General features: G+C 39.1%; 1 protein-coding gene across 14 annotated transcripts in view; it reads left to right on the top strand.

The window, feature by feature from the left end:
- The window catches only part of ABLIM2 (actin binding LIM protein family member 2), a 149865-nt gene that overhangs the window by 84947 nt on the left and 47764 nt on the right, over nt 1-17154 (top strand). For all 14 annotated transcript variants that reach the window (XM_069856392.1, XM_069856390.1, XM_069856386.1 and 11 more), the window contains exons 7-9: nt 8254-8341; nt 11473-11531; nt 15469-15546. In XM_069856392.1, the coding sequence (XP_069712493.1) occupies nt 8254-8341; nt 11473-11531; nt 15469-15546 (225 nt within the window). The remainder of the gene's footprint in view (nt 1-8253; nt 8342-11472; nt 11532-15468; nt 15547-17154) is intronic.

Here is a 17154-nt window from a genome sequence, read left to right as displayed (position 1 = left end):
CCTTCAAGTTTTTCTGTAGCATCTGCAAAACTGGCTTTGCTATTAATGGGAATGGAGATTTTATGTGGTTACATCTAAAGCTGTTAACTGAGCAGTCTTCAAGCAGCAAAGGTTACCTGCATCACTCTGTTTTGAAAATATCCTATATAGAATCCAGTTTATGGAGCAAGTATAGTCCACATAACAAATATGCCACTATGTGGGTGGAAATAATCATACAATCATAGAAACATTAAGGTTGGAAGAGACCTCTAAGATCGTGAAGTCCATCCATCAGCCCAACACCACCATGTCCTGAAGTGCTATGTCTACACATCTTTTGAACACTTTAAGGGATGGTGGTTCCACCACTTCCCTGGGCAGCCTGTTCCAATGCTTCCACCACTCTTCCAGTAAAGAAATTTTTTCTAATATCCAATGTAAACCTCACCTAGCACAATGGCAGAGTTATGAGTGTCCAGCTGTCGACAAACAAGTGATAGTACAATGCTGTGCACCTTTTCCAGGATACTCTTGCGATAAAGACGAAAAAAAACCCACTGGACCCTAGGCTTCACACAGCCATTAGGATTAAACGCACATTTTACAAGTTGATGTTGAAGAGCTGGCCAAATGTGAGAGGTTTATATTACCAAGTGGGAATTAGCAAGAACAATCCCTGATTTCAGCCTAGTAGGTGGAATAACTTGATAGGAAGATTTTCTGGGCTAGTATTATACTTAGGTTAGAGATTTTTTTAAATTAATATGTAATCTATTTCTGGGAGCAGGAACTAGAATCTTACTTCAGCCACAGTCAGGGAACAGGATTTACTGACAAAAGTTGTGGATTTGCCTCAATAAAGCAGTACTGTGGCTGGCTGGGCCATTTAAAGTTGAAGTGCTCTATCTAGTTCAAATATATTATTAAATTCCATAAAGATAAATATCTGGAGTTCCTTTTTATACCTTATCATGATCACTTTCCTGTACATTTCCACCACTTAAGAAAAAGTACAGCTCGTTCAGTTTAATATCCCAGTAAAAACAGTGATTTGGGGTATGAATGAGGAAGTATAAACAGGATGAATATTGACCAAAGGTATTTAGTGATTTTCCACCTTTTTTGATTTGCATACTCTGAAAAAATTTCGAAATGAAGCTACATACACCTCAGTGTTGAATTTAAAATTATAGATAATGTACTTCCCCACCCAGTCTTAAGATATTTTTTTCCTCCGATCTATTATTGAATCCAGGGTCGTAAGATGAAAGCAGTAGGGGATTAATTTATCAAGGAGTTATATCTTTTTATATTCTGTTTCAGTATAATGTACATCAAGCACATCTTTATTTGTCTTGATGTCTTACAAGTGTTTGGAAATGCATTTGGGATATCTGGGGTCCTAGAAGGCATTCAGATAAACTTGAGAGCAGTGTGTCCTGGCAGCAATAAAGACCCCCTGCACAAAGGGCAGTTTCAACAGGAACACAACCAGTAGGTTGAAGATAATGCCTGTTATTGAGTGTACTGCATAGCTTTGTGCTGTCCTTTACCAAAAGATGCTGATTAACTGATGACTACCATGATAGTTGAGGGGCTGGAGCACATCTCCTGTGAGGTCATGCTTAGGGAGCTTGACTTGTCCAGCTTGGAGAAGCGATAGCTTCAGAGGGACCTAAAATAGCAGCATTGGCATGCCTGCAAGGAGACCTTCAAAGGTATGGAGACAAGCTCCTTACCAAGATACATAGTAGAGGGAAGGAAACAACTGCCATAAATTGAGAAAGCAGAACTTATAACTAGATACCAAGGAAAAAAATCAATCAGTGTAAGGATAACTAAGCACTGGAGCAGTCTTCCAGGAGATAGCGCAGCCTTCACCACTGGAGGTTTTCAATACCTGACTGGTCAAATATCAGAGCAGACTGGTCTGAATTGAGTGTCAACCTTGCTTTGAGCAGGAGGTTGGAATAGATGGTCTTCTGAGGTGCTGTCCTACTTGAATTTTTCTATCATTCCATGGTGCGCTTGCACACTTCCTTACTTTTATACTGAAATATGTTTCTACTATTAGACAAATATGACAAAGTGCACCTGATGAAATCCAAGTGCCCTTTAATAAGAAAATGTGAATGTCCATGTAAATTAAAATTATTCAGGAAATGGATACAAAGTATAGAAAAGAGATTGATTTATCATCTCATTGAAGTTTTAAACTTGTGCCCATCACTCCAGTGTCTTAAGTACTTTTCCCGTTTCCGTCCTAAACAAATAGTAACTCCTTTCCACTTACACAGGTAGCCATAGTCAACTCCTGTATGTTTCAAAAGAGCTTTAGTCCTTCAGCTCAGAGTGAGACGCTGCCTGATGGAAAGGCTTATTGATTGCCATTGGTTTTGTGCTTTATTCTGTTTCCCTGTGCCTGAATAGGTAGTTGTTTGGTGGTGACCATGCTCTCCAGCAAATTTGTTCTGTGTGAAAAGCTTTTAACTAAGATTGCTTTATAGTATAGTTGGTAATGCAACTACAGCATGCCTTGGCATACCAGCAGGCTCAGTGTGTTGTTGGCTGACTTCCAATATCTTTGTTCAGGATAGGATGCAGCTAGGACTTCATTTGGAGATTTTAGAGTATGCAGATGGCAGGATTTGGACCTACCTCAATAGCTAACACTCAGTGGTAATAATGCGCTATTACAGCAATCTATTATACCCTTGAAATAGAAAGTATCCTTTGATATGATTGAATCATTGCAGCAGTCTAGCCTTTTGTCATTTCTACAAATTGTTTAACCCCAGCAGTAAAAGATGTCCATTACTGCTGTGCATTTTGTTAATGAGATAGATTTTTAATTTTATTTTTTTCCCACGAAAAAGTTCACTGGAAACTTTCCATTTTCAGAAAAGGAAACAGGTAGTTATGAGTTTACCACAATGAAAGATTTTGTCTAATTTCTTTCTCTCTCTAAGTTGGAGAAATGTGGATTTGATGGATGTGCTGTTCAGTGGACAAGGAATCAGCTGGATGTTCTTAGCCAGAGGGTGATGATCAGTGACTCAATATCCAGATGGAGATCAGTGACAAATGGTGTCCCTCAGGGGTCCATAGTGGGACCAGTACTGTTTGTTATCTTCATCAGTGACATTGACAGTGGAATCAAAGGCACCCTCAGCACATTTGCGGGCAACATCAAGCTGAATGATGTGGTTGACATACCTGCGAGACAGGATGCCATCCAGAGGGGCTTGGACAAGCTTGAAAAGTGGGCCCATTTGAACCTCATAAGGTTCAACAAGGCCAAGCACTAGGTCCTGCATCTAAATCAGGGCAACCCCCAGTATCAATACAGTCTGGAGGATGGAGGGATTGAGAGGAGCTATGCTGTGAAGGACTTGGGAATACTGACAGATTAAAAGCTGGACATGAGCCAACAATGTGTGCTTGCAACCCAGAAGGCCAACCATATCCCAGCAGAAGGTGATTCTGCCCCTCTGCTCCGCTCTGCTGAGACCCCACCTGGAGTATTGCGTCCAGCTCTGGAGTCCTCAGCACAGGAAAGACATGGACTTTTTGGAGCAAATGCAGAGGAGGGCCACAAAAATGTTGAGAGGGATGGAACACCTATGAGCCAGCAGTGTGCCCAGGTGGCCCAGAAGGCCAATGGCATCTTGGCTTGTATCAGAAACGGTGTGACCAGCAGGTCCAGGGAGGTTATCCTCCCTCTGTACTCGGCACTGGTGAGACCGCTCCTCGAATCCTGTGTTCAGTTCTGGGCCCCTCACCACAAGAAGGATGTTGAGGCTCTGGAGAGAGTCCAGAGAAGAGCAACAAAGCTGGTGAAGGGGCTGGAGAACAGGTCTTATGAGGAGCAGCTGAGAGAGCTGGGGTTGTTTAGCCTGGAGAAGAGGAGGCTGAGGGGAGACCTCATTGCTCTCTACAACTACCTGAAAGGAGGTTGTAGAGAGGAGGGTGCTGGCCTCTTCTCCCAAGTGACAGGGGACAGGACAAGAGGGAATGGCCTCAAGCTCCGCCAGGGGAGGTTTAGGCTAGACGTTAGGAAAAAATTCTTTACAGAAAGGGTCATTGGGCCCTGGAACAGGCTGCCCAGGGAGGTGGTTGATTCACCTTCCCTGGAGGTGTTTAAGGCACGGGTGGATGAGGTGCTGAGGGATATGGTTTAGTGTTTGATGGGAACGGTTGGACTGGATGATCCGGTGGGTCTCTTCCAACCTGGTTATTCTGTGATTCTGTGATTCTGTGTGATTCCTGTGAGGAAAGGCTGAGAGAGCTGGGGTTGTTCAGCCTGGAGGAGGCTCCGGGGAGACCTTATTGTCACCTTTCAGTACTTCTTGGGGGCTTTTAAGAAAGACAGGGACAGACTTTTTAGCAGGGCCTGTAGTGATAGGACAAAGGTTCTGTTTAATGGTTTTAAATGTAAAGAGGGTAGATTTAGATTAGATATAAGGAAGACATTTTTTACTGTCAGGTGGTTAAGCACTGGCACAGGTTGTCCAGGGACGTAGTGGATGCCCCATCCTTGGAAACATTCAGGGTTAGGTTGAATGGGGCTCTGTGCAACCTGATATAGTTTGAGTTGTCCCTACTCATTATAGGGGCCTGGACTTTGAGGGGCTCTTCTAACCCAAACTGTTCAGTGATTTACTGCCCACTAAGTGAGTAAGGCAGTGAGATAGGATGTACTTAGACTTCATTGGTGAGAGAATCATCAGAGATTTTGAGCCTTCTCTCCAAGAGTCAGCTTGTGCTTTGAAGTCTACACTGCTCTGGTTCAATCTCTCATGTGTCAATCTGTACGCAGTTGTCATTCATCAACTGCAGTAAAAAATTACATCAGTCACGCTCCTAGCAACAGCATGAGAGGACAGACAAGCAGTGTCATTGTGATAGAGTTACAATTATTATACATATCATCTTTTATATATTCTGCCACTTCATCAGTTATTGCAGCCATAGCCAGAGAAGAAGCAGAGGCTTTCGCTGAGCTGTCTGTAAAAATGTAGTATCTTTTTCCTGAGTGATGACAGCTAATTTAAAAGCCAGCCTTAACTAGTTAAGGTTATTCCTTCCAGTATGAATTACTATGGTTTCACTACCATTGCATGTTTTCCAGGCCTGGTGTTCATACTGCTCTGCAGAGTTTACAGTAGCACTTCTTACTGTTTTCAGATTGTGCTTCAAATGATGTGGTTTGCGTTTGTCGCATAAAGTTTGTTGTTCTTTTATCTAGTTCAAGCCCTGATATTGTAAGAAATGAGAAAAGGTAGTCATGTGTACTTTGTTGCAGAGCTTTCTGGTCCTGTTTTAAGTGACACATGGATTTACTTGTTGATATGCTGTGGGACATCGTAGCAGCACTAAGGTGCCCCCCATGCTTAGGACAGGGAGTTTCGGGAGGTCCTCAGCTCCACTGGGAGAACATTCTTCATGTAGACCCAGCCCAGAAGGCTCTGCCTGGCTCTTACCATTCAAAGCGGTTACTCAACCCTGAAGGGAATGAGGTAATTCATAATACTTTGTCTTAGGGTCTTAAGGACTGTTTTGACTCCAACTTTAAATTACACACTAAGACTTTGACTTGGTGGTCATGGAAAGTTGGTGTAGTCCCTTGAAGAGAAATTGAACTGTTGATAGTGTACTGTGTTCCTAAGGACATATTCTGTTGTTCGGGTCTCAGGAAATCTGAGTTGAGAATTAATCTTTAAATTGATCTTGATTAAGTCTTCGTAGTAATATGATCTTCACATCTGGATGCCTGGGCACAAAGACCCAGTGCAATCTTGAAGCAAATGTGGAATATTAAGGTTTCTTGCAACCTACCACTTGAACCATAAGAGTTCTATCAGAGTTGAATGTTGCTTCTTCTGTGCTGTGTTGATATTTTATTAAACACTGAGACCACAATCTGTCAAGCTAAGCTTTCAAACTGTGCAAAGAAGTAGTAACCATATGGTTAGGAATTTGTTTGCTGTATTAAACTCCCTCACATCAATATAACCAAGAAAAGAAAAAAAATAATGAGGCCATCATTACAACTAAATTGAAAACATGAAACGGTTGCTGCCCCAAGCTTATAAAATTTCTGGCTTCTGCTGGAACCAATTGTTCATCTAGGAGATGAAGCCTCTGAAATGGTCTGAAGGGAGAAGAGAAAGGGGCACTGATGAAAGACTCCTTGGCATGTACACAAGCAGGGCTGTAGTTCTCATTCAGACCCAACAAACTCAGTTTTGAGGATAATTTATGGTGTCTAATCAGGCTAACCACATAAACGTATCAGGGAATATTGTTAGTCAATACCTGCATCAAGTTCCTAGCCTCAGATTCAGCTATCACCTCTCCTTTAGAAAGATGGTGTCATTTGTTTATAGTACTAAGTGTGATGAAGCATCTGCCATGCCTTGTGTTCCGTGCTTTGGTTAGAAGAGGGACATCATAAAAAAAATTTTAAAGGGGGAACAAAGAAGACTGTCAAGACTTAGAGTTACATGAACAGTTTAAGTAAGTCCTATTTTAATTCAGAGGTAATTATGCAAAATCCATTTGAGTTATGCTGGTGAGAGCATCAACAAAAGGATCACTACACCTTTTCACCCTGTTATAATTAATAATTTGTTATAATTTTATCTAAGTTATAAAAGAGGTCTCTGTGGCATTGTCCATATAGTTTATGATGCTTACTCCACAGAGTGAATAAAAATGATGCATTTGGTTGTGCTGTTAAATTTAGAGATATTGATTTTATTCTGTGATGAATCCAGGTTATTTGAGAATGTGTTCTCACAATTTATTTTAGCAAAACAATTCCCCTAGAGAGTGTTAGCCAGGAAATTGTATCAGCTGTACTAAATCAATTGAATTATGGACACTATGCATTGCATTAGCGATGCTTGTGCGGTACAAATCTTCCAAGTGAAATTATATGTCTTCTCAGCTTGATATTCCAAATTTAAGTTTATCTCATGACAGTTAAATAAACTGTGCTTAAAAACCTACACTTGGTCAAGCAATTTTAAACCTGAAATTTTAAACTGGTGCTGATACTTGACAGCTTGAAACTTTAAGGTGTCAACACAGGTAGCAGTGACCATATTCCATGTCTAAAGTTGCAAAAATCACCTAGCAGTCTGCATAAATGACACCATAAAAGAAGAATGAACTGGAACAAAGCTGTTTTCAAAACAGCAGTTCTGGTGTGATGTGTTGATGTTCCTTATTGCTGATTTAAAATAGAACAATAAGTTTTCAGGGGTGAACCAAGTTAGCAATGATGAAGTAAAACAAGAGATTCTTTAACCTGAATTTATGACACTTCTGTGTTGTATATTGTGAATGGCAAAACAGACCCCAGCCACAGACTTTCTTTTCTGATAGTCATTTGAGGTTAACTTCACCTTTGTCTGTATTATACATTGATGTTCTAACACAGACAAGCCCTTCCTCGTTGTAGCAGGTAGATGTCTCCTCTTGAAAAATACACTGAGGTCAGTGGTGAAACCATTTAAGTTAATGGGGTTATAAGGTAATTGGAAATATAAATTTATGAGAATTGATGATTTAGCCGTTCTGAGCAAATTTAGGGCTCAGTTCTGTTCTCATTCCAATCAATGGAAATGGCGGTATTAAATTACAAGGATTAATTTCAGAACAATTGGCAAAGCTCCTGGCTTGTCTATGTGAGGGATTTAGTGCATAGCACCCAAAAAAATCAGCTCTGAACTTTATTCTGGAGGCACACCATACAAATTCCTCATGGAAACACTTTAGTACTCATTAGCTGCAAGCGACTTTCAGAGCAGATACAAACATTCCTCAACAGGATGGTTCTTGCTATGTATATGTTCAGTAGGATCATGAAGAACATAGAGTGAATTGCAAATGCATGCTTAAAGTTAAAATCTCTCAACTTCCTTCTGCAGGTGAGTCCTAAGCTAGCTTGCATTTTGGTGTACGGTATGGTTGTCTATAGGGAAAATTTTGCTAAAGATAATTGTTTCCATTTTTTAAATTCAGAGACTTAACTATTGCACATTAACTTTTCTTGTGTAGGCAAGACCATAATTGCATTATAAATACTAAATTGTCTGTAATGAAAAGTAAGCATTGTGGTTGTAGGAGACTTTTAAGCTAATTGACATTACCTAATTTATTCTAATTAGTCATATTCTAGAGGACGAATGAAAAAACTCCTCATATTGAAGCTGCTATATTGATCAGTATACTTAGTCATGTGTACCTTTTTCTCCCAAACAGGCAGGAGAAAAACATTATCACCCAACCTGCGCACGATGTGTCAGGTGCAATCAGATGTTTGCAGAAGGAGAAGAAATGTATCTTCAAGGTAAAAACAAAGAAACTGCCCCAAACCTGTTACACTTGCAGCATGTCCCTCTAGCCCATACCTGCTACCATGACTGAGCTGTTTTGAACATATTTTCACTTCACAACTACTAAAGAAAGTGTAGGCTAAAGAAAGGCAAAACCAAACCTTTGTTTCTTCTTTCACAGTATTACTTCTTTCTTGTTTCAAATCCAATAGCAAGTGTGAATCACAGAAAGGATGAGTGGTAGCAGTTATTTCCTGCAGATGGAAGTACTTAACAGTGAAGATTATAAAGGTTTCCAATTACTAAAAAAAATACGAATTTTTCTGCAGTGGTAAGTGCTCCAGATGAAAGTTAATACATATATGAGACAACTGGTTCCCTGAAGCAGTGCTAAGTCCAGTTCCATATCCATTTCCCATTTGGGTACATGGAGAAAATCTGGAGGTCTTTACTTGAATTCCCTGCAGTCAGACCTAACTGTCTTCAGATGGTGGAGAAGGTGCCGTGGAGCTGAAGCCTGTACCAAAAAAATATGCCTGTGCTTTAAGGAGCCATAAGCTTGCATCAATTAAGAGAAAGGTCTGCAGGGATAAATTCTGGTCAGGGAATTTGAGTGGTAATAGAGAACAACTTGCATAATTCATTCAATGGGAAAAAATATTATTTAATATAGGTAGGAGCTAAAATCTGTGTTTCATATGTAGCAACTTTTAGCTGTACTAAACTGATAAAGAAAACAATGTCTACACAGTTAAATACAGGGCCAGACACCAGACAAAATGAAGGATTTTGCCTGTGTCTTTGACTGGCAGTATCTTTTCAAAGGAAAACAGAAAAGAGAAACTCAGTAGGATGTGGGAACTGTAAGGCTGGTGTATTATCTGAAAATCACATGCTTGTCCAGATTACAACTTTGCGATTGTCTGCAGTTTTCTAGAAGTGTACTTCAAAATCATTCATTAAGCTGGAACAGTTAGGGTTTATTTAAAACACAACAGTGGTCTCTGTAAGATCTAATTATAATTTAGTGTGTTATTTAAAATGATAATTTTATTGTCACTTTGGTTTGCAACAAGAACTAGCTCATTAAAGGACATAATGGTCCTTGTCTGTGCTCATGGATTCTCTCTCAGGAGCCAGAAAATGCTGTGGTTCTTCCAATTGCAAAGTAGCTTAGCATTACCAGAATCCCCTGGGAAATCTATGCTTTAAAAAAAGATACCAAACTACATATTTGTTTCTAGATTTGAAACCTTCTGAATCTGGTTTGCAAGTGAAATTTTCTTTTTAAGGTAGGGTGTTTTTTAGGTTATGTGCTGATAGGTAGTTCAAATATTCTCAAAGTGTGCTCAGGTCCTGTTAGTTTGGAACCATCTTAATCTGTTTTCTGATGTATGAAACACTCATGCTAGCTTGTAGTCAGATATGAAGACATGAAGAGCATTTGCCATTAGAAAGGGTGTTAACTTCATGAAAGATCTGTGATTAGGTATTTGGACTGCCTGACCTGATGTGTTAGGTAATAAAAACAACAGAGCCCAGGGTTTTGGAACTTGTTGCTCATCTACTTCATAAACTGCTGTAAAGTTCCTTTTGGTATTACATGTTTCTTAGCAGAAATTTAGTCGTCAGTGCTCATCCAGCAGCTGATCTTTGGCTAAAAGGACTCTTTTTCTTCTGTGTGAAGAAGTTCCCAGCTAGTTTTGCTTTCATAGGAATAATTTAAAAGAGGTGATCTAAATACTTTCTAAAATCATTAGGAAGATTTACATTATGCAGCAGTTGGGACAAACACTTTCCGTGGGCAAGCTCAGACCCACTGATAAGTGGAAGATAGATTAGCATTGAATTTAAAGACACTATAAAAAGGTTTATTAGTGATTCAGTCCCAAAATACTTCAGAAACTCAGAAAAAAAAGTAATTTGTCTGGTCTGTACTTATTCTTTTACTGCTTGAGTCTGTGTTCATCTGGATTATTTTTGTGAAATAAATTCTAATGATCTCTGCCTGTGTTCTGGAAAATAGACTTTCTGCGTCTATCTTGTTTCCCAAGTCCACTGGTTAGGAAACTATCAAACTGCTGTGAAAACAAAGCATTTCCAATAAATCTTCTTGGTGCTCTCCACCCAGAATAAACATTAGATATTTTTAACACAGAAGTTCTCAACTTCTGATTTAGTCAGGCAGAAATTGCAGTGCATTTCACATTATTTAACTGTGTGGAGGTTTAGGTTGTGGCTTCTCTGAGCTTAGACTGGCATAAACCTAAAGGTTCCTTTTTACTATCAAATCTTACAAATTATTATTTTATTTTATATAGTTACACATTCCACTTTCATTGAACACTGAGTGTTGAACATTTTACTCAGCTTTTCGGAAAGGGTTTCTTTTCTTTGTGACTATGTTTCTTTTCTTCAGAACATAACATGAAGTAGAGAATTGGTTCATTCTGTATTTCTGGCTTCCTGTAGGATGGGTATTTCCTTGAATTTATGCAGTTCGTTAGTATTTAACTTATGAGAGGCAAATAAATAGGAAGGGCAGATAAGTACAGTGAAAAATTGAGAAAGACTGGATTTTCAGCTAATGTTAAGTGCCACAATGCTATTCCACCCCACCACAGTGTGCAATTTAGTCTGGCCTGGGCCGGACTATTACAAGAATATGTATAATAAGAGTACAGGAAATTCTGACTACAAATAAGGGAAAAAAAATCTACAATGAGAGCAGAATAGATTGCCCAGAGGTGCTGTGATAGCTCCATCCTTGGAGATATTCAAAACCCAGCTGGGCACAGCCCTGAGCCACCTGCTGTAACAGAACCTGCTCTGAGCAGAAGGTTGGGCTGAAGGAGCTCCAGAGACTCCATACTACACTTAGGACTCAGGTTTTGATGTTGATCTCACATATTGAAGTCCATGTACCTTTCTCAGGCGTGCCTAATCTCTAATGTATATGTTATCAGGCTCACTGATACTAAGAAATCATTAGTTTTAGCTTTGAAAGTATCCATGAAATAGTGACTGCAGTGGCATGAGTCAGTGTGCTGCGTCTTATAAAATGTTATAGGAAAGTTTAATAAGATTCATATTTTAAACCTTTTAAGTTAACAGAGTTAAGCAGAACTTTACATTTATTTTGCAGGTACATCCATTTGGCATCCGGTTTGTAGACAGGCTGCAAAGGCCGAAGAAAAAAACAAGGTAAAAATTTATTTTTACCCAATGTTATTCCATTGTCAGTTTATTTTCTATCTCTCTTTTTTGCAGCAGGCATGAATGGCAGGATTTGGAACTTTTTCACTGCTGTAATTTTAAATTTAAATGACAGAAATCTAGTAGGCTAATGCGATATAATAACATACTATAAATATTCTGCTTTGACTTAGTGATTAATGCCACAGCTTCAGGAAAATGCTGACCTAAGAGTATATGTATAAGCTGATTAAGGAAAAATGTGAAAATATGAATAAGAAGAAAAAAGTTAATTTTTAATTTCTGTCTGACTATGATGTGATCATTGCATGACCTCTTCTCTTTTTATGTGGCTCTGCACTAAAAAGATCAGACGACTTTCGCTTTGTTTGTTTTTTAAAAAAGTATCTCCTTGGGATTTCTTTTTCATTATTTGTAAAATGTTAGCAAGCCAGCCCCAACTTAATTTAGTCTCTGGTTTTAAGTACCTCCTTAAGTCGGATGATTTGTGCATCTGTCTGTGTGGAAGGGGAAAGCGGGGGGAGTTCTGGCAGCTTTAATAATTACAAGGTTAGGAGATGAATAAGCTGCCCCGAGGAAATAAGGAATTAATATGTAGTTGGGGAAATGATCTCTCTGAAGTGGTGGGACTGAGATGCAACTATTTCGTTTAATACGGAGGCCAAGTCTGGGGTTTTTCAGTTCTTCTGTTCTCTGATGCTCCAAGTGGTATCCTTCTACCCTGCTCTCCTTGTTCATTAAAGCTCTGCTTTGATTCCTCAAGGCTAGGACACAAGCGACATGGGACAAGTCAGAAAAGCAGATAGAAGCTATAAAAAGTGTGTTTGCAAATCTGGTGTGCAAACAAGTGCAACTTTGACTAAATTACACATTTGAAAAAAAAAAAAAATTTGGTTTGGGCTTTATCCTGAAGGATCTTGGCTATATTTTTTTGTACCAGTGTGTTTGGGAAGTGACTGCTCTGGTGTTCTTCCTGGCGAGTTGCAACTGTCAACTAAGTATCATTTCAATATAAAATGTGTTGTTTAATACATGTGTAATGAATAGTGTCAAAATACTTTCGTAAGTGCTGCTGATTCAGCCTGATACTATGAATACATGAACACACACACAAACTCCCTTCAGCAAAAGAAAGCAGATGAGGTTGTTCTGGGTTCCTGCTGGCTGTCTTTTCATCACAAAAGCCAAGAAGGTCTATCTGTAAATTACTGTGTAAAGGCTGACTCCTTTGTCACACATCTCTCCTGAGCACTGTAAGTCTGCTGATTCCCAAGGGGTGAGGAAGACATCTGTATCTGAAAGTCAGTGGGAGTTTTACCTGAGCAGGGAAAAAGAATAGCATGGAGCTTGAAGAATTTTTCCTCTTTGTGGTTTTCCTCTTCTTTGTTCTTTTTCCTCTTCTTTTTGTTTTTACACTCGTTATTGAAAATGTAAACTGAGAAGAAAGGATGCAGTTTCAAAGAGGGTAGTAATGGACTTCTAACATAACCATGGGAAATTGCTTAAAAAATGTTCTGGTCTACCTTTGCAGTTTGTTGGTTTTAAAAGTTGTCTATTTATATAGTTAAATGCACAGCATGTAATTAAAGTAGATGACAAAGGCAGGAGGAGTAAGTGGCTTTGGAGGTGGAGTGTAAGGGAAAAAAGTTATGAAAAAGAGTGACAACAGAAAGAAAAATGGTGGGAGAGTGAGATTGTAAAAAGGGATGAAGCTGGAAAAGACAGAAGGAATTAAAGTCGCAAGAGAGAGAATAAGGCTTATCAAAAGGCATAAAGGAAAAAGGTAGATGGAAGGAGAATAAGAATGCGTAGTACAGAGAAAAGAACTGAAGAGTAGCGTTGGGGTCTACTGAGACATGAGATTTTATTGCAAAAATTAAGAGATTATGTGCAGCACACGTGGACTGGGGATGCTAACAGGAGTAATGTATCATGCAGTGTGTAAAGAGCATGTGTGAGATGTGGAATGAGGAAAGTTTAATCAACAATAGTAGAAATTGAACTGTTTGTAGGAGTAACTGAATAGTGTAAGGAAGCTCAGAAGCAATCTGCATAAGTAGCTTAGAAAGGTGAGACTCTACACTTTGATTGCAAAAGCTAGGCATTTTAATGAATTGTAGCTCTTGTTAAAAACAAGATAATTCTTCCAAGTTGAGGAAAGCCCCTGAAAAATCTCCAGGAATTTATTAGGAGTTCTTAAATGTATTCAGCCAAGTGTATTACAGATTTTAAGGTCATGACTCCACTGATGCACATAGAATCATAGAATCAATAGGTTGGAAAACACCTTTGAGATCATCAAGCCCAACCATACCCGTCCACTACTAAATCATATCCCTAAGCACTTCATCCATCCATCTTTTAAATACCTCCAGGGATGGTGACTCAACCACCCCCCTGGGCCGCCTATTCCAATGCTTAATAACCCTTTTGGTGAAGAAATTTTTCCTAATGTCCAATCTGAACTTCCCCTGGCACAGCTTGAGGCCATTCCCTCTCATCCTATCACCTATCACTTGGGAGGAGAGACCAACACTTGCCTCTCTACAACCTGCTTTCAGGTAGCGCCTTCACCAGCTTTGTTGGCCTTCTCTGGACATAATCCAGGACCTCAATGTCTTTCTGGTAGAGAGAGGTCCAAACCTGAACACAGTATTCAAGGTGCAGACTCACCAGCGCTGAGTACTGGGGAAGAATCACTTCTCTGGTCTTGCTGGCCATGCCGTGTCTGATGGACACTCACTGTTGAGTGATCATCTCAATGGCAGCCACAATATTTCCATGTCAGTGTTTGCCTTGTCTGCCTTGGACCTTCTGAGCTCATACAGAGAGCCTTGGTATGAGACAACTGAAAATGAGAAGGAGAAAATTCCCAAATCCCAGTCAGACATGTCAAAACAATAAACTGAATCTTTATTATAAGGATAAACATCTCCACATACTGTCTCAGAGAAGTCCACGGGACTATTTGGGCTAAAGATGGTCTGTGGAAGGATAGTTGTGATCATTGAATTTGTTTGCTGTGCTAATACAGTGCAGTACAGATATATTCACATATTGCTTCTAAAAGCTAGTAAGTATTTCAGGCAAAGACTGGAGTAGTAGGAAGGAAGCTTCCTTGACCTGACAGCTTAATAATGCTGAAATCATTTTAAGAGTCTGAACAGTTGTAACCTTGAGTTGAGAAGTGCCGGCCTTCAGTGAGACATTAAATGGTGGTCATTTGGAGTGCGTGGAAAAGTACATACTTTTTGCAGTCAGGGACAGGTTTTTCTATAGATTTTTCCATAGAGTATTTTATTTTGAATTAACATATCTGGATAAGAAAGGATATAAGCCCATCAATTACATAGGAAGATTTGTTGAAACTTTACGAATTAGGAATGTCAGGTCTGCTTGCTCATGGTTGTTACTGAGTCTCACAACCCTTTGTTATTTAAAAGTAATTATATTTTGCATCATAAAGGAGTCTACCAAAAAGAAAACAGTGAAGGTCTGTCACTCTGAATGCCAAAACGATTGAAAGCAGAGCAAAACCGGTTGAATATTAAAATTAATCTGGTATTGTTACAGTTGGGGAGGGAAAGGCTAACCTTTTGGGTGACTGATGCAGGATGCTTTGCAAGATGTCATGCAGTTTGCCATGAATGAATGGCATGGTAGTGTAGAGTTTGATTGACTAAAGTTGTTCTTTTATTTTTAGCTCCTTGGTATGCTGGTATGATTTGAGCTCACTGTAATATGCCATTTTTAATGGTAAAAGTTATATTAAATTAAATATCTTGAATTGGACTCGATGATCCTGTGGGTCTTTTCCAACCTAGTGATTCTGTGATTCTGTGAATACTCTTTTTGAAGTAACAGTTACATTTTCTCTTCCTCTCCTCTATTTCTTATCTGTTTCACTTCTCTTCTCCTGTCCTAGGAAATAAGGACTTCATCTGAGAGTATTATTTCTGTACCTGCTTCAAGTACATCAGGTTCCCCAAGCCGTGTGATCTATGTGAGTGTTTCACAGTGAAATTAGTTCAGTGGGATGGGGAAAAAACGATGCTTCCTCCTACAGTTTAGCACATTGTGTGGAAAGCTAGTGTCTCCAAACCACTGCAGTCAGCAGTTCCTCTAAAATAGAATTTACTTTCTCACATTTTAAATGTTTGAATACTGCGTTTCCCATAACAAAATTCTGGCAGTTTCCTGTTATTTGTACAGTATTTATAGCACTTAAATTACCACTAGGGCTAGCTTGTACAAAAGCATGCAAAATACCACAGTGTTTTCTAAAAATATAAGCTTAAGTAAACATTACAGCCCACAGGTAGATTACAAGCCTAGATTTGAGCACAATTAGTCTAAATCAAGCTCTTGAGCCTGTATCTGATTACTTATAAGAACACTCACGTGTGAGATTGCAGGACTCGGGCCTTGACAAATGCCAGTCCCTAAACTCAGAGGTCGTTTGATGTGTTTATAGGCTGTGAAGTGCTAGCTCTGGAAGGCTCATAGAGAGAATTTAAAATAACAAGTATGATAAAAGCTTATGCTGAGTATCTTTTCAATGCCAAATGTACTTTGCTCATCATAATTGCTCATGTTCGTGGTCACATTCTCAAGGCTACCCTCATAGGTAAAAAAACATCCACAAGTGTGGCATGTACCATACAAACATCTCCTCATCATTTACCGAGGCTTCAGTATTCCCAGGATTAGTCTCTGTGCTGTTTAAGTAGCCCCCAGGTAGGCAGGTCATTCTCATAAAATAGGACAGTATGCAGAGGAAATTTCTGGAGATGCAGTTGACTGCTGAGGGGTTATTATACAAAGATTAAGAGCTTTTAACTATCACAATGAGACAAGAAGAGTGCCTTGGAGCCAAATGTGTCTTTTTTCTTCAAGTAAAAATTGTTTGAATGCAATATACCATTTATCCGAGTAAGATTGAACTAGAAGTGGAGGAACTGCCCTGTATCTAAATGCTCATTGGTGTTTCTGAGTTCTCCTTCCAGCAGAGCTCCATGCTGGTGGATACCAGTGGTATATTCCTATTAAAAAAATGCCATTGCCTCAGCTGCTATGAAGACAATTTATTGTACTAGGAGCCTCTTATCATGTAAGCGCTTTCTCTGGCCAGATGGTCTCTCTCTCCAGCCATGAACCACTTCATTGTTCCTCTAAGCATGAGCATTCTTCTAAGATTCATATTTTTTTAATGACATTTATCTAACTGTTGGATGATACTGGTTTTCTTGATTTTTGTGATTATAGCTTTAAATATATGTCACAGTTTGTTAAAAGTCAGGGACAATCCTCTGTTCTCTTTCTGTGATTTTTTTCAGCATACAACTCTAATGTTTGTTACCGTAATATACTTAAGAGGCAGCTAAGACTGAAAGAATAAGGTTGTCTAGCAAATAAGAATTAGGAAAAAAAAAGAAATCCCCAGAGGTGTGCAAGTTCTTGCTATATCTGTCTCATCTCTGACTGCTTAATTGTCCAAGGTGTGAGACTGATTAAATCCTGTTTTGGCTTTCACAAACAGGAAAATAAAAAGAATTAAGAACATTTTATTGGACTTCTATATTATCAAAATTATTCTTTGGCTATTTTTTGC

The sequence above is a fragment of the Phaenicophaeus curvirostris genome, chromosome 4 (genome assembly GCF_032191515.1).
Source record: "Phaenicophaeus curvirostris isolate KB17595 chromosome 4, BPBGC_Pcur_1.0, whole genome shotgun sequence".
Classification (NCBI taxonomy): Eukaryota; Metazoa; Chordata; class Aves; order Cuculiformes; family Cuculidae; genus Phaenicophaeus; species Phaenicophaeus curvirostris.
Note: the sequence above shows the minus strand (reverse complement) of the source record. Positions and strands in the feature narration are given on the sequence as shown.